At 37.8% G+C, this 27,160-nt stretch overlaps 3 protein-coding genes and 2 pseudogenes across 5 annotated transcripts; 3 read left to right on the forward strand and 2 right to left on the reverse strand.

Annotated features, from left to right (window-relative positions):
- Positions 1–332: 332 nt before the first annotated feature.
- On the forward strand, positions 333–4,793 carry LOC149000933 (inactive leucine-rich repeat receptor-like serine/threonine-protein kinase At1g60630). Its single transcript, XM_089139728.1, has 2 exons — positions 333–2,509; positions 3,495–4,793. The coding sequence occupies exons 1-2, from the start codon at positions 1,207–1,209 to the stop codon at positions 4,133–4,135; spliced, it is 1,944 nt and encodes a 647-aa protein (XP_088995854.1). The 5' UTR covers positions 333–1,206; the 3' UTR covers positions 4,136–4,793.
- Positions 4,794–9,581: 4,788 nt separating this feature from the next.
- On the forward strand, positions 9,582–10,077 carry LOC149000934 (LOB domain-containing protein 24 pseudogene; annotated as a pseudogene).
- Positions 10,078–13,323: 3,246 nt separating this feature from the next.
- On the forward strand, positions 13,324–13,792 carry LOC149000935 (LOB domain-containing protein 24 pseudogene; annotated as a pseudogene).
- A 1,879-nt stretch (positions 13,793–15,671) lies between these two features.
- Positions 15,672–17,458, reverse strand: LOC149000936 (anthocyanidin 3-O-glucosyltransferase 7-like). 2 transcript variants are annotated; one of them, XM_089140152.1, is made up of 2 exons: positions 16,874–17,458; positions 15,672–16,783 (listed from the first exon to the last, which is right to left on the reverse strand). In XM_089140152.1, exons 1-2 carry the CDS (start codon positions 17,388–17,390, stop codon positions 15,927–15,929), a joined length of 1,374 nt encoding a protein of 457 aa, XP_088996278.1. In that variant the 5' UTR covers positions 17,391–17,458; the 3' UTR covers positions 15,672–15,926. The 2 variants fall into 2 exon arrangements, with proteins under 2 accessions (XP_088996278.1, XP_088996277.1); XM_089140151.1 differs by having other exon boundaries at positions 15,672–16,795.
- Positions 17,459–20,641: 3,183 nt separating this feature from the next.
- Positions 20,642–22,645, reverse strand: LOC149000937 (anthocyanidin 3-O-glucosyltransferase 7-like). 2 transcript variants are annotated; one of them, XM_089140188.1, is made up of 2 exons: positions 22,096–22,645; positions 20,642–22,005 (listed from the first exon to the last, which is right to left on the reverse strand). In XM_089140188.1, exons 1-2 carry the CDS (start codon positions 22,610–22,612, stop codon positions 21,149–21,151), a joined length of 1,374 nt encoding a protein of 457 aa, XP_088996314.1. In that variant the 5' UTR covers positions 22,613–22,645; the 3' UTR covers positions 20,642–21,148. The 2 variants fall into 2 exon arrangements, with proteins under 2 accessions (XP_088996314.1, XP_088996313.1); XM_089140187.1 differs by having other exon boundaries at positions 20,643–22,017.
- Positions 22,646–27,160: the final 4,515 nt, after the last annotated feature.

Below are 27,160 nucleotides of genomic sequence, written 5' to 3' on the forward strand. Positions count from 1 at the left end.
TTCTGTCTAAAAAATACTAAACATAATTCTAAATGATTTTGGAAGCAAAAACATTTTTACAGGTGTTCACAACACTTGCTTATAAATGAAAAAACAGAATCGGATTCTTATTTTAAAATACCAAATTTTCCTTCTCTAAATTGTTTTACTTGAAAACCTTTGTCCAAACAAAAATATTTCATAAATTTTAATGTATATTTAAAAAAATACCCAAAATAAAACAAATTTATCAGAAACATATCTGAAAAACATTTCACTTTGAATTAATGAGATAGTCTTTTGATCTATCTCACTAATTGGATCCAATATAAATGTGTCATGTTCATGTGTGTGTCCTGATTTGGTATCTGATTAAGGTGGGCACCCACTTCTCTAACAACCATGTAACATCATAAATGATTGACACGTGTCAAAAAATTATCCCAGTTCACTATGGTGATTCCTGTCTTCTTGATGATGGTGCTGTATTCTTCAATTCAATCACTCGTTCCTTGAGTTGTTGCAGAATGGTTACAGAGCAGCTGTTTCGTCCTTTCACTCTGTCAGATCTCTCTTTCTCTCTCTTAAATTATTGGCTTCAGCGATCCAATACTTGTTTTTCGTTTTGTTCTTGACTTCCTCTTTTCTTCTCTTAAAGGAAGAGAAAGCTTGATTAGTCTCTTTCTGATTTCATAGTTCCACTGTGATTTCCACGAACCCAGTTTTGTTTTCTCTTCCACTGAAGCACAGATCGATCTGGGTTTACTTTGGATTCCCTGTTTTTCTAGTTTCCTTAACCTCAGAGCTTTAGCAAGCCCGAGGGATTCCTCTTAAGAAATTGATTTATTTTTTGTTTTTCTTCTTATTTTAGTACAGTTCACGTGAGGTTACCTCTCTTTGTCCGTGAATCTTGCAAGCAAGAGACTCGACAAACAATGTAGAATCAGTTTCTCTTCGATCAACGAAGTGGAGTTTCAGTTTGAAGATGTGTGAGTGTCGGTTTAGTTGAAGGTGGGTTTTGTAAAAGAGCGACAGATACTGGTTTTGTAGGGTTTCCTATGGAAATGGTCGATGGGTTATGTTCATCCGGTTAAAGAATGAGAGATTTCATCAGAGAAAGTTAGATTCGGTGGTTTAAATCGGGGAAGCGAGATACAGATGAGGAAAAAGAAGAAAATCAGAACCAGAGAGGAGGAATAGAGCTTTAAAACTTCGATTTTTACACAAATGGAGTATCTTCTCTTTCCAAGGTGCTTGTTGCTCATCTCTGTTGTGTTTGTACTATCTTTTCTTCCTTTATCAGAATCAGGCGATGCAGAAGCACTCTTAGGTGTGAAATCCTCTATTGATCCTTCAAACTCTCTTCCATGGCCACAAGGATCCGATTTCTGCAAATGGCGAGGAATCAGAGAATGCATAAAAGGGAGGGTAACAAAACTTGTTGTAGAACATTTCAACCTAAGCGGCACCTTGGACGAGAAGAACTTAAACCAGTTAGATCAACTCCGTGTCTTGAGTTTCAAAGCAAACTCGATCTCAGGCGAAATCCCCAACATCTCTGGTCTCAAGAATCTCAAGTCACTCTTTCTCAGCAACAACCAATTCTCCGGTAGTTTTCCAAGTTCCATTACAGATCTTCACCGCTTGAAAGTTATTGTTTTGTCGGGAAACCAAATCTCCGGTGAAATTCCATTGTCTCTGTTCAAACTCCAGCGACTCTACGTTCTTTACTTGCAAGACAATCGATTCACAGGACAAATCCCTCCTCTGAATCAAACAAGTCTCAAATACTTCAATGTGTCCAGTAATCAACTCTCTGGTGAAATACCCAGAACCTTCATACTCTTACAATTCAACTCCTCATCGTTCTCCAAAAACCTCAATCTCTGTGGTGAACAGATTGGAAATCCTTGCAGTGTCACACCCACTTCTCAGTTCATGGTTCCCTCTGCTTCTTCAAAACATAGTCGAAGAAATAAGCTGGTCAAGATTATTGCAGGAACCATTGGAGGGTTTGTACTTCTATTGATTACTTTGTGTTTATCATGGGTTTGTTGCAAGAATTGCAGAAAAAGAAGAAAATCAGTAGATTTCACTAGCAAAGAAGTTGCAGGTGGAGAAGAGGGATCTGGTGATACTACCAATGGCAGGGATGGTAATAATGGAAGGAAACAAGGGGGTTTTTCGTGGGAAGGAGAGGGACTAGGGAGTTTGGTGTTCCTTGGAGCAGCGGATCAGCATATGACATATGCTTTAGAGGATCTGTTGAAGGCTTCAGCAGAGACGCTTGGGAGGGGTATTTTGGGAAGTACATATAAGGCTGTGATGCAAACTGGGTTTATTGTGACGGTGAAGAGGTTGAAGGATTCCAAGTACCCGAGAATGGAGGAGTTCCGGCGACAAATGGACGTGCTGGGGCGGCTCCGCCACCCTAACCTGGTCCCACTTAGGGCATATTTTCAGGCAAAAGAAGAGCGTCTACTAGTGTATGATTACTTCCCAAATGGCAGCTTGTTCTCGCTCATACATGGTAACAAATGCTTAAACTCCCCCTTTTAAGTTTTAATCATTATCATTATATTACTAAATAAGTGTTGTCATTGTCATGCATATTTACATTGTCATACCCTCTTAAAAAATCACAAGATAAATCTTTTACTTTCAAGATTAGGGTAATAGTGTCATTTAACATATTTTGTTTGAGAATAACATGTATGATAATGACATATCTTCGTGATAAAATATAATGACAATGACATCGAGTCTTAGACTTATTATTTTCCAACATATGGAAAGTAGTATGGGGTTTGGGTTACAAAATAATTAGCACCGGCAGGTCGGGTAGGGTTTGAATTTAGCCATTGGACTAGTCGGGTTCAACTGGACCTGACTCTGTGTCGAACAAGAATTATATATAAATTGAATTTAAATAAGGATAAATCAGGGTTAGTGTCAGAGTTAGAGTAGGGTTTAGGTTTAAGATTTAGGTCTTTAAGATGAGTTTAGATCACCCGCTTCAAGTGGGAGAGGTATATGCTCTTTTTACGTTTTTTCATCATACAGTAAGAGTGAGACCCTCGTAGAATCTATGATATACCTCTATCTTAATGGATAGAAGATCCAGGCTGGATTGATTTGAACCTGCCTGACTTGACCCGACCCGTTAACACCCCTAGGGTTAAGGAAACCAGCATGAAGGTTCAAATGTATCCTAGTACATGAACAGAAAGTCAAATAATTCGTCCATCTCTCATGGCTTTCACTTACTCAACAGTTCCATGTTTGTCTTCTTTCTCTGCAAAACTTTCATTTTCCTGAGGGCCCCAAGTTCTCTGTCATCTTCTTTGTGATGTTTATGGATCCTCAAGAACAGATCCACCACACATGCTTTCGTCCTTTAGACCTGGAAGCCAGACTGCCCCCAGCAATAATGTCTTTGTCCTTGTCTACCTCTCAGCCTTGACTGAAGAGTGAAGACTTTGAATGCTTATTCAAATTTATAACATTGTGTACAGGTACAAGAGCATCAAGTGCTGGAAAACCTCTTCACTGGACATCCTGCCTCAAAATTGCTGAGGATTTGGCAGCAGGGTTGGTCTACCTCCATCAGAATCTTGGCATTACTCATGGAAACTTGAAATCCTCCAATGTGTTATTAGGATCAGACTTTGAATCTTGCCTCACTGATTATGGACTCATGTCATTAAGAAATCCTGATTCAATTGATGAGACAAGTGCATCTTCTCTCTTCTACAGAGCTCCTGAATGTAGAGATGTATGGAAACCTTTAACTCAAAATTCTGATGCCTACAGCTTTGGTGTTCTCATATTGGAGCTCATGACTGGAAAAACTCCATTCCTGGACCTCGTCCAAGAACATGGGGCTGACATTCCTCGCTGGGTTCGTTCAGTAAGGGAAGAGGAGATTGATTCTGGAGATGAGACTGCAGAAGAGAAACTTGGGGCTCTCTTGAACATTGCAATGGCTTGTGTGTCTCTTGCTCCCGAGAGCAGACCAGTAATGAGTGAAGTGTTAAGAATGATAAGAGATGCAAGGGTTGAAGCTCAAGTATCTTCAAATAGCAGTGATCATTCTCCAGGTAGATGGTCGGATACAGTTCAAAGTTTGCCAAGGGAAGAACACTTGGGCATATGAGAGATTCTATAGATTAGCAGGTCTGAAATCCCTATCTAATTTTTGTTTTCCCTTCTTTGCTTTTCGATTTATAATTTGTTAAGGAGCCATTGTAGATTGTGGTGGTGTAAAGCTTTAGGGTTGTTTCGTTGTTGTTGCAGTAGATAAGATTAAGTTTGATCATCTGTTGTTTTTCTTCCTTTTCTTCTGCAAATTTAATGGTTAGTAGTACTTCGAAGATGAGAACAAACTATGAAGATGGTTCCCCAATCTCATAAAGTGAGGAAAAAGATGGATAGATTATACTGCCCCACATTTGAGTAATAAACATTATTGAAATTGGTCCCTCTTCGATGACAAGCTTTGTTGTTTCTCACATTGGGTTTTCCAGCTTTAAGGGCTCAATAAGCCAAGAATGAATCTATCTCCAATTGGGTCACTTTTATAAAGTCTTTGTATTTCTCAATCTGCAGGGGCAGGCCTTAGGATAATAGTCAGTGGACCACAATTGTAGCTTGGGTTTAAGTATCGAAATAGCTCTCAGTGAAAATTGTTGGTAAAACTGTATAAATTGTTCCAAAAAAAATGAGAGGCCCCGGTCCTTGTGTGAGTTTACTTGTGGCGAGAAAAGCGAGGGAATGTTATGATGGATAAATATACTTTTAGACACATGTGGATAATAAAATATCATTAAGATCGGTCCCTATCCAAGTTTTTTGAATTCAGTTACATTATTTGCAAAAAATTGGTCTCTTTAATGAGGATTTTTTTTCTGGGTGGGGTAGAGTATTTTCGTGCTTTTGCAAAAACTAACAAAGGGGAGTTAGCATATCTGCATTTAGGAGGTTATTAGATTCTTAACCTGCCAGATCCTAAGAAACAAAAACCAATTCCATGCATGTAATGTGAATGCATGGGTATTCGGGATAATGTATAACCAAATTCACGCTTGTACAAGAAACATTGCAAGAATTTTTCAGGTAATTGAAATTTTGATAGAAGATCACTGCTATGTGAATGTGATTAGTAATGCTAACATATCTTAATATTCTATTACCTCCATTTAATTCTTCAGGACCTTGAAGTTCGGGGGGCATGTTTGGCCTCTGATGGCCTTGACTTGCCCGAGCTCGAATAGGGCTTGGGCTCATGATTCTAGCCCTGAGGGCGGGTTTAGGCCAAAATATTTTGGCCTTGACTAGGGCCCAAAGGCGGGCTTGGCATAACTCTTTGGCCCGCCGGACCTGGGATTACTCTTAGGTCCGCCGGGTCTCTCCAAACTTGTCCCTGATTTTGGCCTTGACCCTAGCCCTAATTTTGGCCCTAATCCTAACCCTAGCCTTGATTTTGAGCCTGATGGTTGATCTGATCAATGAATAGAAATAGGGACAAGGATAGGGCCAATCAGGGCCAGGGCAAGGGACATGACCAATCAAGGCTACGGCAAGGGCCAATCAGGGCTAGGGCCAAGGACAGGATCAATCAAGGCTAGGAATAGGGCCAATTAGGCCAGGGACAATGCCAATTAGGGTGGGAATGGGCTTGGCTTGGCTCTGTAAGGCTTAGGGTCAAGGACAATAATCATTGGCTTTGAATTAGGGTTAGGGCGAGAATGGACTTAGATTAGAATACATAGGGTTGGGCTTGGGATTGCAAAAGCCCGGCTCAACCCAACCCTGTTGCAGCACTATTTGAAGTCAATCAAAGAGCAACTATAATAACAACCATGTACTTTGAAGCTCGAGTAAAGCATGCAAATCTAGTTCATGGGAGCACAAAAATCATAAGTGAACTGAGAAAACGAATACGTGATACACAAGCTGAAGTTGAGAAGGCCCGTGCAGCAATTTCCCTCCATGCCAACCAAATAGGCACCACAAGGATCCTTCCTCAACAGTTATCAAATGCTTCTACCAGCTCAAAGAACAATCCATAAACACCATCCATGCTGATTACAGGAGAGTCTTCTGTCTTTACATTAGCTTAATAAACAAAGTTGGAGGCAACAACTACCATTTTTAGTACTTCTTCAATTTGCAAATGTGTGGTTTAGTTTTGGTTACACTTTTAGAGACATTTTAATTGTATTTGGTCTTTGAGTACCATGGGACGAGGGGTACATCCACCTCTACAAGGTAAAGGATGTGATTTTAAAGATGATCTCAAAATATCAGGTGTCACCTTCCAATAATCTCACGTAAGTAACCACAGCAACAAACCAAAAAAAAAAAGGTCACAAAAGCATAATCAAGATTTTGGAGAATCTAATTTCAGAGTCATGTAAATTATATCATGTTAAAAATCCAAAAATCCAATTAATGAGTCTCCCGTCTTAGCAAACAAAACGTGACCCAAATCAAAAGAAAAAAAAACCATTTAATATTATTGAAATTCTAGAATATGATTTTTTTTTTGTAAACCTAAATTATCAATACTTATTTGACATTTCTATTTACTGACATCCGCGTAAGAAAAAGCCAAAGGATACTAGGATGGATAAATATACTCTTAGACACGAGTGGTTAATAAAATATTATTAAAAATCAGTCTTAGGTCCACGTCCAACTTTGTTAGAATCCAATTCAATAACCTGAAAAGTCGGTTTAAATCTTTTTGGGATCGGTTTCAATAATATTAAATCTTTTTGGGATCCACGGAATATTTTTGGAAGGTAGAAACGCCTTTTTCCGAAAATTGGCATGCAAAGGAGAGTTATTACATCCAAATTTAGAAGGATATTGGATTCTTAAGATATTAGATCCTATTAAACAAAAACCAAATCCTCGCATGTAATGTGAAAGCATGGGTCGGGATCTATATAAACAATTCAGTACGCTCGTATGAGAATAACCCATCAGATATCGAGTTCAGTCTGCAATCTATCTATGCCATCTCTCTATCTTTATTTCCTCAACAATGTCAATTGGTGTGAGGCGTTTCAAAAGAAGGCACTTTCGTTTTAAATCTATCCATCACTTTAGGTGCAACTTACAGAGAGATTTAGAGCACTTGGGATTGACGACATCTTTGTCAAAAATGTGGCGGAGAGGTAAATCTTACGCTGTACAAATTGTTTGTCATGCTTCGCTACTTAGACATTTTGGTTTGGCTCTTTTCATCAAATTGAGAATCCATAATGTAGTTCTCTTCAATTATTGCAAGAATATAATGGAAAATTGATCTATAATTTTATCTGATGAATTATATAAATTTTATAGTTAGGTGTTCATGGTTATTCATTGATATGATCATCAAACAAATTTTGCATTTCATTGAACTCAAAACCTAGAACTCCATAAAGTTGTGCCAAACTTTCATCTATTTATCCAAAATTGTTTTACTACCAAAAGCAAAATCACATTTCTGTTGCCATACACTTCTATATTCATTGGCTTTTGAATAGTTCAACATGAGTTACTGTTGTGCAGTTTGCACCAATGTTAGGAGGAAATGCCAAGAAGACTCTATTTTTGCACCTTATTTTCCTCCAAATGAACCAAAAAAAAAAAAAAAAAAAATTGATCTCCTTCACAAACTTTTTGGTGCCAAAACATTGCAAAAGTCCTTAAGCTAGGTAGCTAGAAATTTTGATGGAAGATATTGTAGTATAAATGTGTTTAGTGATGCTAAGAGACGATAATAATCTATTGCCTTCATCTTATTCTTCAGGAACTTGAAGTCGTTCAGAGAGCTACAACAATGGCAACTATGTACTTTGAAGCTCAGAAATGAACGCAGATCCAGTTCATGGGTACATAAAGATGTTGAGTGAATTGAGAAAGTAGATACGTGACACACTATTGCTGAAGTTGAGAAGACCTGTAGCAATCACCATTTGTTCTATGGAGCTGGTGTTACTGGGAAGCAGCCTCAGCAATCATTTGATGCTTCTAGCAGCTCAAAGAACAATCCATGAACGCCACCCTTGTTGATCAAAGAAGAGTCTTATGTTTTTGCATCCAAAACTCTTTCAGTTTTAAGTCGCTTCTTATGTCCTTGATCCATTGTTGCTCTAGTTGAATAACCCATGAACACCACCATTGTTGATTAAATTAGAGTCTTATGTTTTTGCATCCAAAACTCTGTCAGTTTTAAGGAGCTGCTTGTATCCTTGATTGAATAAATAAAGTTGGAGGCAGCAGCTACCATATATTTCTACTGCTTCTTCAATTTGCAAGTGTGGTTTAGCATTGGCTACATTTTTAGAAACATTTCAATGTTATTTGGTCTCTGGGTATTTTGGGACAAGTGGTATTCTATTGTCCATCTTAATTTACAAGGTAAAGGATGTGATTACAAAGGCAGGGGAGTTCATAACCGTTGAATCTCAAAATATCACATCTCACCTTCCAACAGTCGCATGGAGGCACCCACATCAGCAAATTTTAGAAAAATTAATTGAAAGAGCACATCAAAATTATCTTCTACATTGTATCGTGTTAAGAATCCAAATAAAGATTGTAATCTTTTGGGGAGTCTTGTAAAACATGGCTCTTGAAAGTGCAAATCTTGGAGTGTAATAATGGTGAGATGGCCCTAGAAGAAACACTGAAGAACTGAACTCAGAAAGCCACTTCCGAATCAGAAATGCAAACAAAGCAAAAATGATAGTCCTTATTCATTACAATAAGCAACAATACAAGTTGAACCACACCCTAATAGACCAGATCTTTTCCAGAATCAATGGGATTGTTATATTGGAATTTATGAATTCAACATTATTAAGTTAAAAGCAAAGGTTAAAAAAAAAAAAAAAACCTAATTTGAAAAACTACGTGCGATCATGCACAAATTACTTCCTAACAACAATATTTTAGTCTTCTGGAACTGATCGATGCTGTGTTTACCAGGTGAAAACCTAGTTTGTTTCGCTCCAAAATAGAGCAAATCCAACCGCACCACTACCCATGCAACTTTCAATGGATATACCCAATGGCTTCACTGAATTGGTAAAGAAAAAATATAAAACAAAAGGATGATTATATGGTCATGCGGCCATGACGATTAGAGCTACTAATAAGGATCGCCATATATATCAGCTGGTTTCCACAGTTTTACATAGAAAAAAGAGAAATAACTCATATGGTCATGCTTCCAAATGATCATAATCAACAATCAGTAGGTTGCCGATGATGGATTAGTAGATCAGTAGCTACATCGCAACAATTAGCCTTGGAGTTACCAACCCAGATTTCAATGAGAATCAGATTACATTGAAATTAAAACTTCACATACATTGAACATTTTTATTGAGTTCATATTGATGAGTTTGCATATAAGGAAAATTCAACTGATGACACAGATTAGAAATCTAACTTTGTAAATCTTGGATTCTTCCAGATTATACAATACAGCATAAGGCTGTCAAACTTTCATCTATTTATACCCAAAATTGTTTACTACCAAACACAAAATCACATTTCTGTGCCATACATCTCTATAATCCTTGGACTTTGAATATTTCAACATGAGTTACCGTTGTGCAGCCTGCGCTTACTTTAGGAGGAAATGCCCAGAAGATTGTATATTTGCACCTTATCTTCCTTCTGATGAACAAGAGAAATTTGATTTGCTTCACAAATATTTTGGTGCCAGAAACATTGCGAAAATCCTTCAGGTAACTAAAATTTTGATAGAAGACATTGTAGTCCAGATGTGATTAGTGATGTTAACAGATCTTCTTAATAATCTATTACCTCCATTTAATTCTTCAGGACGTTGAGGCCAGTCAAAGAGTAGCAACAATTGCAACTATGTACTTTGAGGCTAGAGCAAGGAATGCAGATCCAGTTCATGGGTGCACAAAGATCATCAATGAATTGAAGAAGCAGATACGTGACACACAAGATGAAGTTGAGAAGACACGTCTAGCAATTGCCTTCTGTGCCAACCTAGCAGGCACTATAGGGAACCAGCCTCAACACCCATCTGATGCTTCTAGCAGCACAAAGAACAATTCATGATACAACACCCATGTTGATCAGAGGAGAGTCTTCTGTTTTTGCATCTAATAGACTCATCCATTGTAAGGTGCTTTTGTGTACGCAAATGTGATTTATTTTGGCTGCATTTTAAAAAAGAATTTAATGGTATTTTATTTTTCGGCGATTTGGGACGAGTCATATTCCTTCATCCACCTCTATAAAGTAAAGGATATGTTAATAAAGGCGAGAAAATTCAAAATAGTTGAATCTAAAAAATATCACGTGTCACATTCCGATAGTCGCGCAAGAAGTACCAGCATCAGCAAACGAAAAAAAATCACCCGAGGATAATCTAGAACTTAGAGAATCTAATCAAAGAGTTGTTTAGATTATATAATCTTAAAAATCCAAATAATCAAATTTTAGAGATTCTAATTAAGAATATTCTAGATTATATTATGTTAAAAATCCAAATAAAGATTCAATATTTTTACGTGAATCCTTTAAAAGCCTCTGCAAATGTAAACCCTTTGGGTCCTTTTTTCCACATATCATTCTCTTGGATGATGTGTAGGCACAAATAAAATCTAATAACCCCTTCCCCCACGAGTTTGGACCGTCTTTCCTGACGGTTGTTGACCACAAATTATAAGGTGGCTCACAAGGTAAGGTGATGAGATTTATTTATTTTTAAATATTTTATTATTTTTTACTTGTAGGCCATAGTTAATTTTTAATTGTAAAACCATAAAAGAAGCACAAAGTGCTCCCGATCAGGAAAGAGAGATGATCCACATCCTCCCCCCCCCCCAACGCACACAAACGCACAAAGAAAAATTAAACTAAATTGAATAAAATAAAATATTTAAAAACCCTTCAACTTTTCATCTCCCTTTGTTAATTGGTTGTATAAACTTAAAATGCATTTATTAACTGTAAATGATCAACTTTTATCCTTTTTTATATTTCTTCAGTAATTTATGACTTTATTAATTGATACATATTAATTGCCATAAATTATTATTTTTTAAATGACTTGCCATGAATCCAGCCAGATAATCTGCAAAAGTGGGTTTTTCAATTTGCCCCCAAAAAGATCTTGTTGGATTTTGCAAAGTATTTTAAATGGTAAAAATGTCTTTTTCAACCAACGGGCCAACGGGGTTGGTCCAAGTGGTAAGCAGCTTGGTCCGCTTAAGCAAGGTTCCGGTATCCAAACCTTGTGGATGCAAAAAATTCCGCTGGGAGACTCACCCACCACAGCCAGGTGTGCGAAGCGGGTCGAACACCGGATTAGTCAGGGCAAAGCCTTGGAAATCGGAGTTGGCAACCAAAAAAAAAAACGTCTTTTTCAAAAATTGACATGCAAAGGAGGGTTAGCATATCCAAATTTAGGAGGACATTGGATTCTTAGCATATTAGATCATATGAAACACAATCAATTCCACGCATGTAATGTGAACGCATAGGCGTTCATGATCATATAGATCCAACTCACACGCTCATATGTGAATAACTCGTCAGATATTGAGTTCAGTCTGCAATCTTTGCCATCTCTCTATCTTTATTTTCTCGACAATGTCAATCGGTGTGAGGCATTTCAAAATAATGCACTTTTCTTTTCAAATTTATCCATTACTTCGGGTGCAATTTACAGAGTGATTTAGAGCACTTGGGATTGGTGACACCTTTGTCAAAGATGTGGCTAGAGGTAAATCTTACATCCTACAAATTATTAGTCATGTTATTCTACTTAGACATTCTGGTTTGGCTCTTCTTGTCAAATTGAGAATCTATCATGTAGTTCTATTCAATTATCATAAGAATATTAGTGGGAAATTGATCTATAATTTCATCTGATGAATATATACAAGTTATTGTTTGGTCATGTTTATGGTTATTCATTGATATGATCATGAAGCAAATGTTTTGTTTCATTAAACTTAAAACTTAGAAACTCCACAAAATTTATTTGTGTTATCTATTCTATTATTACTTGATATGGTTTAAATCATACAATGGATTAAGCCTTCAAATATATATTTGGTTTTGCCGAAGTAGAAAATTCAAGTGCCTACAAATTTGTAGTCAAGGTATTGGTAGCCATAAACTAGTGTATATACACATTCCTTAGTCAGGGTGATCTTGTCTATTGCATGTATGACATTTGGTCAATTTTTAGTCCTTGATTCGGATCGAACCTTGTCTTTTCATGCATTTATCTTTTGTATTTCTTTCTTTCCTTTGATGTGTCTGTATTTCCTTTCAAATTCATGAATGAAGTTTTTCCACACAAAAAAAAAGGGAAACACACCCCCCAGGACAAGACCACCCAGGGAAAACCCCCCCACCAGAAATCAAACACCTCCCCATGAACATCGGAAAAACCGAAATACAAAACCCCAAACACCGCAAAAAAAAACCCGCACACCCAAGAAAACAAACCCCAAAAAATAAGAAAACCAAACACAAAAAACCCAAAATCAAATAAAGCAACAACCCCTATTTTATTTTAAAGTATCAAACAAAAAAACCAAAAAGAGACGGAATTATCAACATACCTTTTAATGCATTTAATTACGATAGAGACGGTTTTTTAATTGTTTCACAAATTAAAAAAAAAAAAAAAAAAGGAGGGGCAAAAAAAGAAAGATAACAAGGTGGATAAAAATTAAAGGGAAAGATAACGAGGGGAGACGAAAAGGGTTTAAAAAAAAAAAGCCAAGGGAGTGGGGTTAGAAAAAAACGGAAAAGAAACAACGGAAAGTACAGAGGGGAGGGGAATATGCAGGTAAGAGGGGAGGTAAGGATATTATCCAACTAAGAGGGGGTGTAAGTGCTATTTGTCCAGCTAAGAGGGGAGGTAAGTGATATTTACCCAAAAAAAAACCATTGTATACACACACATGCACTGTAGGTTTGATAAGAATAGAAAGAAGAGGTGACTCTTTCATATTCAGGAATCTGCTGTGGTGTTAAAGGAAAGTAGATACTTAGGCAGCAAATTGCCTTGGAGTTACCACAAGGGATATCAAGAAAAATCAGATTCGAATTAAAACTTCACATACATTGAACAGTTTTATTCTAATGTTGATGAGTTTGCATATAGGGTAAATTCATTAGAAATCTAACTTTGTAAATCTTGGATTCTTCCTGATTGTACAATACAACATAAGACTGTCAAACTTTCATCTATTTGTATCCAAAATTTTTTTACTACCAAAAGCAAAATCACATTTCTGTTGCCATACATCTCTACAATCCTTGCTCTTCAAATAGTTCAACATGAGTTACCGTTGTGCAGCCTGCAACTACTTTGGGAGGAAATGCCAAGAGAACTGTATTTTTGCAGCTTATTTTACTCCTGATGAACAAGAGAAATTTGATCTGTTTCACAAACATTTTGGTGGTAGAAACATTGCCAAAGTCCTTCAGGTAACTAAAATTTTGATAGAAGACATTGTAACACAAATGTGATTAGTGATGCTAACAGATCTTAATAATCTATTGCCTCCATTTAATTCTTCAGGTTGCTGAACACAGTCAAAGAGCTACAACGATAACGTCCATGTACTCCGAGGCTCAAGCAAGGATTGCAGATCCAGTTCATGGGTGCACGAAGATCATCAATGAACTGAAAAAGCAAATATGTGAGACACAAGCTGAAGTTGAGAAAAGGCATGCAGCAATCGCTTTCGGGAACCAGCCTCAGCAACCATCTAATGCTTCTAGCAGCTCAAAGAACAATTCATGAACACCATCCATGTTGATCAAAGGAGAGTCTTTTGTTTTGTATTCATTAAACTCATCAATTGTAAGGCCTTCTGTGGATATAAATGTGATTTAGTTTTTGTTGCATTTTCAAAAGATTTTGATGGTATCCAATCTTTTGGTATTTTGGGATGACGGGTATTTCCTCATCCACCTCTATAAGGTAAACGATGTGCTCAAAAAAGCACAGGAATTCATAACAGTTGAATCTCAAAAATATCACGTGCCACTTTCCGATGGTGATGGAAGAAGTACCCACATCAGCAAACAAGAAAGCATCATCCAAGCATAATTAAGATTTTAGAGAATCTAATCAAGAGTTGTTTAGATTATATCATGTTAAGACTCCAAATATTCAAATTATAGAGAATCTTATTAAGAATAGTGTAGTTTATATCATGTTAAAAATTCAAAATAAAGATTCAATAGTTGTATGGAAATCATGACAACCTTTACTATATGGCCTACAACAAATTTGCATATGGTGTATGAGATTAGAACACTGACAAGTATTTGTAAAATTAACTTAAAAAGGTATTGCAAGTTCATGATGTACAAAAGAGAGACTATTTTTTAAATCAAACCCTATTACATTCATTTTTTTTCTCTTGCCTTCTCTCTTCCCCTACCACTAGTGTAACTATATTTGTCTCCATTCTTATCCCTCCAGAAGCTCTCCAAAATCATAACCAAATTCCTAGTTCTCAATCTCAAACCCTCACTTTAGTGTTTTGTGAATTGAGAAAAGTAAATTCGGGTCACTCACAATGAGATTCTGGAGAAAAGGATCACCTCTTAATTTGTTTCTTGAGATATAAACAGATATGGTGACCCAGATAAGATTTTAAAATCTAAAATAACCTCGTTCATTGGGTTCAGTTCAATGGGCACCATCTTAGCTTATTCTTACATCGTGTTTTTGTAAAATTAATTGTCATTAATACAAATCTATAATCAGAATAGAATGAATTGTGGTGTAAATAAATAAAGTTGGGTTGAGAAATAGAAAAAATAGAATAAGAATTGAATTTGTTTTTTAATAAAATTTCCAAATAATAATGGGTTGCCCGGTGGTTTTTAAAACAAGGAATAGGAAAGAATAATCGAATAGAACTTATTAGGTCAGCTTGGGGCCCAAAAAAAGTTTTTTCTCTTCGAAACCCCATGTATTGGAAAGTTGAGTGGACGAGAAATCATACATAAATGATTGAACTCTCATATGTTGTCTCCTCTAGGGATGGGGGTAGGCCCAGCCCAGGCTTGTGTGGTGTTGGTTGTTGTACACGACTAAAGAAAGTAAGGAAGACTTTAATGATATCACCAAAGGAAGAATTTAATGATATCACCACTCTTCACAAGGCCCTGAAAAAAAATGAAAATATCTAATAAATGTAAAATTAATTGTCATTAATAAAAAACAATTTTTGAGTATTCTGAATTAATTTTATCCCTCAAAAGTGATCATCGTTGGGCTCATTCTATCAAGATCCTCCTAGCCAAGTTGGGCTCTTCTTGGCATCTCAATTTGTGAGTTGTAGTTTTACTTGTATTCTTAGAATGGCCAATGTTGTGGCCGATAAACTAGCAAAAGTGACTTTGTAAATTCTAAGCTCGACATCATGGCCTACTACCACTCCGTGGCTGGATGACTCTGTGGACATCCCCACATGTTTGTCTCAGAGCCATTCATCAAACCCATTCACACATCCGCTACAATTTAGCTTTTCTTTTTGTGTGTGTGTGTGTGGGGGGGGGTAACTGGTAAGATAACTTTTTCATACATGGCTCTCGCAACTTAATGACATTAATTATCTCTATTAATAAAAAGATTTTGAGTAATATCACTTGAGCATTAGTATCGATCATCATGAGTGAGTTTAGTTGAAAATTCGATCAATTTGGATGCCTTAGAACTTATAAGAGGGACTTAAATTTAATCCTACTTCAGTGATTTGAATCACTTATTACATTACATTCAATTAAAAGCCTAATTAACGACATAAGCATCCCCATGCATAAGAGACCTAAAACACAAACCTCATACAATCACAATAATCGAACCTACAAAACACAAACCTCTTACATTAACCCAAATCCAAATCTAAACTAATGCTGGATTAGGTAGAAGAAAGTAAGTGCAACACAGTATTAAAATTCATAGCACAGCTACCATTAGGTCCCATTCCAATTTGGCACAGCTCTTTAAGTTCCTGAAGTTTCTCCTTCATTTTCTTCCCTTCATCTTTAACCAAAACCAAATCCAATGCTTCAATGATACCCTCTTTAGTGACAACCCCATTATCAAGTTGCGAACCTATTCCCCAAAAATGAGAGACAAAACGAGAATTGGTATGATGGTCTGCTATGAATGGCCTGCAGATCAATGGCATCCCCGTAATCAAACTCTCCAGCACAGAGTTCCATCCACAATGTGTCAAGAACACCCCAACTGCGCTGTGTTGCAGAACACGAAACTGAGGTGTCCAGGGCACTATTAATCCCCTCATCTTGTCCTCTGATATCCATTCAATGAATCCCTTTGGTAATTGACTAGTGTCCTTCAAAGACCATAGAAATGGTGTTCCACTTGCTTGTAGTCCTTCTGCCAATGCAACCAATTCATTTGGTGGTAGAAAACCTGTTGTGCCAAAGCTAATATACATCACTGACTCAGGTTTCTGCTCATCCAACCATGGCATACAATCATTTTTATCCAAACTTGATTGATCAGGTGTGAACAGTGCAACTGATAAGCACATTTGAAGCTTCAATCTTATGGCATCCATCGTTGCTGAACCTAATTCCTCATAAGTATTGACGCAGACAGCAGCAGCTCTCGGCAATTCCTGACCCATCCGATGTGTTATTCGAGCAAATGTAGCCTCGAAGTTCCCAGAAGCAATTCCATCAGGTAAGTCACGAATTCGCAATGCAGAGAGCCCTGGAATGAAATCAAGCGTCTCATCTTCCTTTCCTGCAACAACAGCTAAAATATTCTAGTTCTGGGTTAGTTCTCTAACTAACAAAACAAACAAATAATCAATAAATCGGGCGAAATGATTACCATTTGGAGCAACTCCAATGGTGGAGCGAATTAGATCAGTGTAGACATGAGTGGCAAGTGAGAAAGGACCACCGGCAAAAGCTGCAACCCAAGGGATACCCATCTCCTCTGCAAGCTCCCCAGAAAACCAGAGGAAAGCATCACTCATGAGGCATGTAATCTTCCTGTTCTCCTTCTCTTCTGCAACTCGCAAACCCTTTCTACAGTTTGTCAGCGCCACCTCCATGAAAAGATCAATGGGTTCCAACGGATTCCCTCTGAAAACATAGTTTTCTGGTAACCCACTACCAATGTCATAACGTTTAATATTTTGAGGAGCTTCGTCTTCACCTCTGCTGCCAAAAAGTTCACCATTGGATTTTTCTGTGCTGAAGAACGAAAAGGTTGTTTCCGGTGCCGCCGCCGCTAATCGACGGGCAAATGTGATATGACTCAGTGGATGACTTGAAAATGGAAAAACGAGATAAGCTACATGGGATTTGTTTGAGGAGGTTGCATCCTGAACAGCTTGTGCCATGGCTATTTCAGAATTTCAGCACCACTGAATTAAGAAATGAACTGAAGCAGCTGGGTTCTTTGCTGAGACTCTTATCATTTATACATCGCAGAGGCGTGTCTTGCTGCGTTTTGGCCACGACAGATCATAAAAGTTGCCAATAATGCTTTGAATGGAAGCTGAGTAACAGACGAAAGCCGTGCATGAATGGTGGAGCCTACAATCCTATAAATATCTTAGATACTCTGCATCAGGTATCTAGGGTCATAGGGGGACCTTGCTTGGATGCCCAGGACCATCAAGCAATTCACTTTGGGCGGTGGGATCGGAATTTCGATCGAAATTCTGGCTTGATGATCCTGTGCATTAAAGGATCCAAGCTTTTTCGATCATAGGGTCTTGCTTCAGTACTACGCATTAAAGCACTGAACTACCTATAGTACGAATCAATTTTGGCATTCACTTTGGTTTTCTTCTTTTGTTTACTTTTTGAACTACACTATTGAAATCCAGAAAGAAAAAAAAAACAAAATGGGTGATCAAGACCACTTTAGACTTAGTAGGCAGTTCAATACTGAGCATTAATTGCGCAACACTGTAGCCAAACGTGGGTATGCATCTATCTAACTGTCTATTGAATGTTCTGCATGTGATACCAAACAGCTACGAACAGACTACCCGTTGGCCATCCAACAAGACAGCTAGATGGTCGCACACCTATCTGAATGCACGCGATCTACATTAACCCTTTAGGGGATGATATTATCATGGCACCATATGAAAATAAGTTGAATGTAGGTTCCATTTTAGCCGGAAGGTTTGAATAGTTGGTGACTTGGAGTTGTGAGATTTGTGACTCAATGAATATACTAGACCATGGTTAAGGAGGTCGATCCAAGGTTGCAGCTATTATTGTTGCTCAACCTGTAACTTAGCAACACCCAGATGTTCACAACTTTATTTTTTCTTTCTTTATTTGTGGTTCCTCACACCTCTTTGACCAACCTCTAGTTCATTTTATCAACATTCAAAAGTGAATTACACTTCCAATATGTGTGGTAGAAAGTTGTATTTACCAAAAAAGTGGTAGAAAAGTGTGAGAAAAAAAAAAGTTCATAAAGGATCTGGATTTGAAAGTTTACCAAAAATTAAGAAAAAAGAAAGAAAAAAATTTTATTGATGTCACTGCTTTCTGCAAGGTAGTGAGAAAGATGAAAATATCAAATAAATGTAAAATTAGTTGTCATTAATTGAAATCAACTTTTGTGTGTTCTGGATTCATTTTATCTCTCAAAAGATGGATTTTATTTGCGGCAGCAACTGCCTCGACGGCTCTGATTGAGCCACATCATTGAGATAAAAATCAAAGATTCATATTTAAACAATGAGGGGTTATTGTAAATATTGATTTTTTACTCACACTTTAATCCCTTACAGTTTTCTTAATTTGCAATAACAGGTCCTCGTCTCAGCCTCCGGCATATAGGAATTGAGAGAGAACCAACGGCGAGATCAGGTCAGACCCCAACCTCTCTTTCGAGCATCCCTACCCTCCCAATAAAACCATCTCAGATCTTCCAAGCGGCAAGTCTGCTCTAAGAGAGAGACCCCTGCGATGCGAATAGCAGCAAATGATTCAAATCTTTCTTAATCAAACCCTGAGAATCGGAGCTTGGCCAGAGAAGGCAATGGCAACCCAATCGGATTGGGACGAGGACCACTGCAGCAGTTCGATCTCAGCCCCAGCAGTGTAGGTGAGAATAGGATCAAGGCCGCCCTCTACTGTCTTCTCCTTCGTTGATATCAATTGTTAGAGATTTAAATTTAAAAAGAAACCAGAGAAGGCTGCGAGAAAAAGAAATCTTGGTTTTCGACAAAAGTCTAGAGTCTCTAGAATGGAAAAAACACAAGGATGACATGATGATGATAAGGAAAGGGCCATGGATGGCAGAGGAAGACGAGATATACTGAAAGATTATGTAAAAAAGAGATCCAGAGATTGGAGTTCCATTCGATCCAAAGGTCTTTTGCCACGAACAGGAAAATCTTGTCGATTCATATGGGTTAACAAGCTTAAACCCGACTTGAAAACGTAAGCATTACCAATTCTTTTCTTACTTGGATGATGGATGATAAATTTTCTATGCTTGTTCATTGTTTGGTCAAATGCTTCGGAAATGTTCATTGCATGTTTCCTTTGCATCTCTGAGTAGTTCTTGTTTTGTACGGGCTGAACCGTCGTTTCGGACGTTGCTCAATTAGAGTTTGCTGCCACTCTCCTCTGAGAAGTATGGATCTTTACCACTCAACCAACTCTGCATTGGCTATGTTAGCCATTATTGATGTGTACTAAGCCTCCTATTCCTATCTCCAAATGTTATGCAAGTTTACATAACATGAATAAGATGGTAATTCATTACCAAAAAAAATAAGATGGTAATTAACTTTACAAAATCGAAAGTTTCTTTGAAAACGCACAAAGGAGAATTAGAATTTAAAGGGTGAGAGAAAGGATCCTCAGAGAATCAACCAACATCCCATCTTTTGCCAGATTAAACTTTTAAATACCCATTCAACCAGATGTGGATTGCAACTGGCGAGTTATACTGTCTGGGTTTTAAGATCTATTAGTTCAGATCGATTCAATATTATCAACCTGAATTGGGCTAAGAATCAATATTAATCTAATCTTACTAATTTCACAAACCCAGAAACATTTCTTTCTTCCATTTTTATAGCTTCCCGAAGAATGGATCTTGAGTCAAAGATAAGAATATGGAAGAGAAGACATGCATTTGAAAGTACCAGCAGGGCTTCTAGTTTAAAGTACCAGCAGGGCTTCTAGTTTAACTTTTTCTCTATTAATAAAAAGTTTTTGTACCAACGCGGTTGGTCCAAGTGGTAAGCAGCTTGGTCCGCTTAAGCAAGGTTCCGGTATCGAAACCTTGTGGATGCAAAAAATCCCCGCTGGGAGACTCACCCACCACAACCAAGTATGCAACCCGGGTCGAACACCGGATTAGTCAGGGCAAAGCCTTGAAAATCGGGGTTGGCAACCAAAAAATAAAATAAAAAATAAAAAGTTTTTGTGTTTACTCCCATTTGAATAAGATCACTTCAGCATTAGTATTGATCATCATGAGTGAGTTTGGTTGAAAAATTCGATCAATTTGGTTGCCTTAGAATTTTTTTTTTCTTTTTTGATAAACGACACTTCAATTATTAAAGAAAGAAAAGTACAAACACACAAACAAAAGAAAAATAGAGACACACGAGCATGAAAACACAAGGTTCAAATCGAACCAAAGAGCGGAATGCGACCAAACTGTCATACATGCAATAGATAAGGTCCTCCAGAGTAAGGGATGGGTCAAGCCCAGTATTCCCTTAGAAAGAAAGCTGCAACAAATACAACACCAAATAAACACAGGCACCCACTTAGGGGGACAAATACACGCCTAGAAGGCGGATACACAACACGCCTCAAAGGCGGACACACAACACGCCTCCAGGGCAGACACAAAAGTCGTTCGGTTGTCGCAGTGGTAACAACAAAAGTGCGGATGAAGGTCGGACCTGCCATCTGGCTCTGCTGTAGAGGCGTTCAATTTAAGTTCTACCTTAGAACTTATAAGGACTTAAATTTAATCCTAGTACTTCAGTGATTTGAGTCACTTCTTACATTACATTCAATTAAAAGCCTAATTAACATAAGAGACCTAAAACACAAACATCATACAATCACATTCCGAACCTACAAAACACAAACTAATGCTGGATTAGGTAGAAGAAATTAGTAAGTGCAACACAGTATTAAAATCCCTAGCACGGCTACCATTAGGTCCCATTCCAATTTGGCACAGCTCTTTAAGTTCCTGAAGTTTCTCCTTCATTTTCTTCCCTTCATCTTTAACCAAAACCAAATCCAATGCTTCAATGATACCCTCTTTAGTGACAACCCCATTATCAAGTTGCGAACCTATTCCCCAAAAATGAGAGACAAAACGAGAATTGGTATGATGGTCTGCTATGAATGGCCTGCAGATCAATGGCATCCCCGTAATCAAACTCTCCAGCACAGAGTTCCATCCACAATGTGTCAAGAACACCCCAACTGCCCTGTGTTGCAGAACACGAAACTGAGGTGTCCAGGGCACTATTAATCCCCTCATCTTGTCCTCTGATATCCATTCAATGAATCCCTTTGGTAATTGAGAAGTGTCCTTCAAAGACCACAGAAATGGTGTTCCACTAGCTTGTAGTCCTTCTGCCAATGCAACCAATTCATTTGGTGGTAGAAAACCTGTTGTGCCAAAGCTAATATACATCACTGACTCAGGTTTCTGCTCATCCAACCATGGTATACAATCATTTTTATCCAAACTTGATTCAGAAGTGAACAGTGCAACTGATAAGCACCTTTGAAGCTTCAATCTTATGGCATCCATCGTTGCTGAACCTAATTCCTCATAAGTATTGACGCAGACAGCAGCAGCTCTCGGCAATTCCTGACCCATCCGATGTGTTATTCGAGCAAATGTAGCCTCGAAGTTCCCAAGAGCAATTCCATCAGGTAAGTCACGAATTCGCAATGCAGAGAGCCCTGGAATGAAATCAAGTGTCTCGTCTTCCTTTCCTGCAACAACAGCTAAAATATTCTAGTTCTGGGTTAGTTCTCTAACTAACAAAACATACAAATAATCAATAAATCGGGCGAGATGATTACCATTTGGAGCAACTCCAATGGTGGAGCGAATTAGATCAGTGTAGACATGAGTGGCAAGTGAGAAAGGACCACCGGAAGTAGCTGCAACCCAAGGGATACCCATCTCCTCTGCAAGCTCCCCGGAAAACCAGAGGAAAGCATCAGTCATAAGACATGTAATCTTCCTCTTCTCCTTCTCTTCTGCAACTCGCAAACCCTTTCTACAGTTTGTCAGCGCCACCTCCATGAAAAGATCAATGGGTTCCAACGGATTCCCTCTGAAAACATAGTTTTCTGGTAACCCACTACCAATGTCATAACGTTTAATATTTTGAGTAGCTTCGTCTTCACCTCTGCTGCCAAAAAGTTCACCATTGGATTTTTCTGTGCCGAAGAACGAAAAGGTTGTTTCCGGTGCAGCCGCCGCTAAACGACGGGCCAATGTGATATGACTCTGTGGATGACTTGCAAATGGAAAACTGAGGTAAGCTACATGGGGCTTGTTTGAACAGGTTGCATCTTGAGCAGCTTGTGCCATGTCTCTTTCAGAATTTCAGCACTGAAATGAGAAATGGACTGAAGCAGTTGGGTTCTTTTCTGAGACTCTTATTCATTTATACATCGCAGAGGCGTGTCTTGCTGCGTTTGGGCCACGACAGATCATACAAGTTGCCAATAATGTTCTGATCGAGTGGTGGTAAGCTGAGTAATTCATGAAATGGAGTAGCCTACAATCCTGTAAATATCTTAAATACTCTGCATGTACAGGGTATGTAGGGTTATAGGGTCGTGCTTCAGTACGTACACGTTAAAGCACTAAACTATCTACAGTACAAATCAATTCTGGCATTCGACAAGACCACTTTCGAATTGGAGTAGGCTGTTCAGTACTGAACATTAATTGCGTAGCACGGTAGCCAAACGTGGGTATGGATCTATCTAACCGTCTATTAAATGTTCTGCATGTGATGCCAAACAACTACGAATAGACTACCCGTCGGCCATTCAACAAGACAGCTAGATGATCGCACACCTATCAGAATGCACGAAATCTACATTAACCCTTTAGGGGATGATATTATCGCAGCGCCATATGAAAGTAAGTTGAATGTAGGTTCCATTTTAGCCGGAAGGTTTGAATAGTTGGTGAGTTGGAGTTGTGAGATTTGTGACTCAGTGAATATACCAGACCATGGCTAAGGAGGTCGATCTAGGGTTGCAGCTATTATTGCTCAACCTGTAACTTAGCAACACCCACATGTTCACAACTTTATTTTCTCTTTCTTTATTTGTGGTTCCTCACACCTCTTTGCTTTCCACCAACCTCTAGTTCATTTTATCAATATTCAAAAGTGAATTACACTTCTAATGTGTATGGTAGAAAAGTGTGAGAAAAAAAAAGCTCGGATATGGATTTGAAAGTTTACCAAAAATTAAGAAAAAAGATAAAGAAAAAAAGTAGAAGAATAAAAGAAGAAGAAGAAAGAAGAAAAGAAGAAGAAGAAAGAAAAAAAGAAGAAGAAGAAGAAGAAGACAAAAAAAGGAAGAATTTATTGATGTCACCGCTTTCTGCAAGGTAGTGAGAAAGATGAAAATATCAAATAAATGTAAAATTAATTGTGATTAATTGAAATCAACTTTTGGGTGTTCTGGATTCATTTTATTTCTCAAAAGATGGATTTTTATTTGCGGCAGCAGCTGCCTGGTATTGCCGACGGCTCTGATTGAACCACGTCATTAAAATAGAAACCAACGATTCAGATTTAAACAATGAGGGTTATTGTAAATATTGATTTTTTACTCACACTTTAATCCCTTAAAATTTTCTTAATTTACAATAACAGGTCCTCGCCTCAGCCTCCGGCATGTAGGAATTGAGAGATAACCAGGACAGACTCCAACGGCGAGATCTTCCAAGCGGCAAGTCTGCTCTAACAGAAACCCTGCGATGCGAATAGCAGCAAATGATTCAAATTTTCTTAATCAAACCTTGAGAATCTGGAACTTGGCAGAGAAGGCAATGGCAACCCAATTGGGTTGGGACGAGGACCACTGCAGCAGTTCGATCTCAGCCCCAGCAGTGTAGGTGAGAATAGGATCAAGGCCGCCCTCTACTGTCTTCTCCTTCGTTGATATCAATTGTTAGAGATTGAAATTTAAAAAGAAACCAGAGAAGGCTGCGAAAAAAAGAAATCTGGGTTTTCGACGGAAGTCTAGAATCTCTGGAATGGAAAAAACGCAAGGATGACATGATGATGATAAGGAAAGGGCCATGGATGTTAGAGGAAGATGAGATACGGAAAGAGTATGTAAAAAAGAGATCCAGAGATTGGAGTTCCATTCGATCCAAAGGTCTTTTGCCACGAACAGGAAAATCTTGTCGATTGAGATGGGTTAACAAACTTAAACCCGACTTGAAAACGTAAGCATTACCAATTCTCTCTTACTTGGATGATGGATGATAAATTCTATGCTTGTTCATTGTTTGGTCAAATGCTTCGGAAATGTTCATTGCTTGTTTCCTTTGCATCTCTGAGTAGTTCTTGTTTTGTATGGGCTGAACCATCGTTTTGCATCCATTTGAGTTCTTCGGCTATTGCAGATTGTAAATTAAGAAACTTTAAAGGATTAAAGTGTGAGAGAAAAAAAAGATCAATATTTACAATAACCCCTCATTGTTTAAAATTGAATCATTGATTTCTTTTTTGATGACGTGGCTCAATCAGAGTCTGCTGCCACTCTCCACTGAGAAGTATGGATCTTTACCACACAACCAACCCCGCATTGGCTATTTTAGCCATTATTGATGTGTACTAAGCCTCCTATTCCTATCTCTAGTTTTTTTTTTTTTTTGGGTAAACAGTACTTCATTCATTAAAGAAAGAAAAGTACAGACACACAGCTACATGAAAACACAAGGTTCACACCGAACCAAGGAGCGGAAAGTGACCAAACTGTCATACATGCAATAGACAGGGTCATCCTGAGTAAGGGATGGGTCAAACCCAATATACCCTTAAAAATAACGTTGCAACAAATACTGCACCAAATAAGCACCGACACCCACATAGGGGAACAAAATACAAGCCTCAAAGGCGGACACATAACACGTCTCAAGGGCAGACAGACAACACGCCTCAAGGGCGGACACAAAATCGTTAGGTTGTCGCAGTGGTAACATCAAAAGTGCGGAGGAGGGTCATGTTGGATCCTAAGGATCTATATTATTTCCATAATAATTAAAGCATGTTATGAGTACAATCGCGGAAGCGTAGATGAATAAATACCTCAGTGTTTTGTTGTAGATCTGCTTTCTGCTTTCTTCACTCTCCTTGAATCTTCCGTAGCCTTTCACCTTTTGGAATCCTTCGTTTGAGTGTTCGTGGAAACAATCTCAAACCCAAATATTGCGTGTGACGGCTACGGGGACCCAAGGAGTTATTTATAATATAAATCCCTAACCTTTAACCACTCCCACAATAGTAAAGGTCAGTAATACCCCTGAATGAATATGAGCCCAGATAAAAGGACCAGTGTTAGTTAAGCCCACAAAACCCAACAATCTCCCACTTGGGCTATACTAACACAAGTACATTTATCTAAGTATTCGGCCATAATGCCCATAATCCTTCATCACTCAGAAAACCTGATTCAACCAACAAACAATTAATGTGAACGACAGTAGGAGATGCTCCTCAATATACGGAACACAACTATCTCGCCATTACAAGTCATTAACAACTCGCTGATATGAATCCTTGGGGTGCATATAAGAGGTAAAGAATGCAAAACCTTATGTGATCACAAAAGCATTCCCTCTTGTGGATCCTTTCCTGATCAATGATCAGCCTACCTTGAATTACCTCATAGGTAGAATACTCAGATATTATAATTTGGCAAACCGTCATTGATCGATCTAACATTAATATCTGACTTTAGCAATACCGCCAATTGGCATAACCGCCTATGGCAAAACCGCCCATTGGCGTAATCACCCATTGGCAAAACCGCCCATTGGCATAACCGCCTATTGGCAAAATTGCTAACCAGGATTTAGGCTAAATACCGCCATAAATCAAAACCTGACCATAATTTAGGCTAAATATCGCCATAAATCTGAATCTTGACTAAATACCGTCATAAATCAGAATTTTGGCTAAATACCGCCATTGTCATTAGAACATCAAATGTAGCAAATATAAATCTACACTATTTACTTTAATCATTAACACAAGATGAAAACGAATTAATCATCTTATTAATGAATAAATTTCATAGTGAAGTCAAAGAATGTTGAATAAAAACAAACAACAACAACTCCCACTAAAAGAAAGTATCAAAATATTATAAGACACCCATACTGGAAACATGATTTTTAACAACTCCCACTGAAAGTGCCTTATTAAACGGAAGACATTTTGATGGTACTTTAAATGACATATATAACTTATCAAAGTCAATCTTAGGCATTCATTTAATAATAATGACAAAAAATATATATATTGCCAAAGAAGGAAAAATTACCATAATACTGGTAAGAGTTGCCGACTGTTACTACATTTCAACCTTTGGGTTGGGAATGCACTAGTCCTCTTACAATTTGCAATTACCGCGGAATATATGATTTTGAAAGTGCCAACACCTTTGGGTTAATGGTACTTCTAAGTCATCATATTCTTTTAAAAACATGTGCATAATCTTATTTGATGAAGACACCTTTGGGTGAACACCATCAATCTACTGCAATAATTATATATACATTGGATCACAAAATACTATAATAAAATTATATTTTACCACTTTGGTGGGTTCCATATAATTCTATCATAATTTTATGTAATCCTATTTGCAGATAATTTATAATGGGATTCTTTCAATGAGAAAACAACTATGCACATCCAATGTAAATTGTTTCCATATTCTAGAAACTTTTATAAAGCAAAAACATTTTACAGAAATATTTCTTTGGCAAAAACAACTATGCACATCCAATGTAAATTGTTTCCATATTCTAGAAACTTTTATAAAAAGCATAAACATTTTACGTAAATATTTCTTTGGCACAAAACAAATATATTATCCCACA

Source organism: Hakea prostrata, chromosome 11 (assembly GCF_041222555.1).
Source record: "Hakea prostrata isolate BN-2017 chromosome 11, UWA_Hpros_2, whole genome shotgun sequence".
Classification (NCBI taxonomy): Eukaryota; Viridiplantae; Streptophyta; class Magnoliopsida; order Proteales; family Proteaceae; genus Hakea; species Hakea prostrata.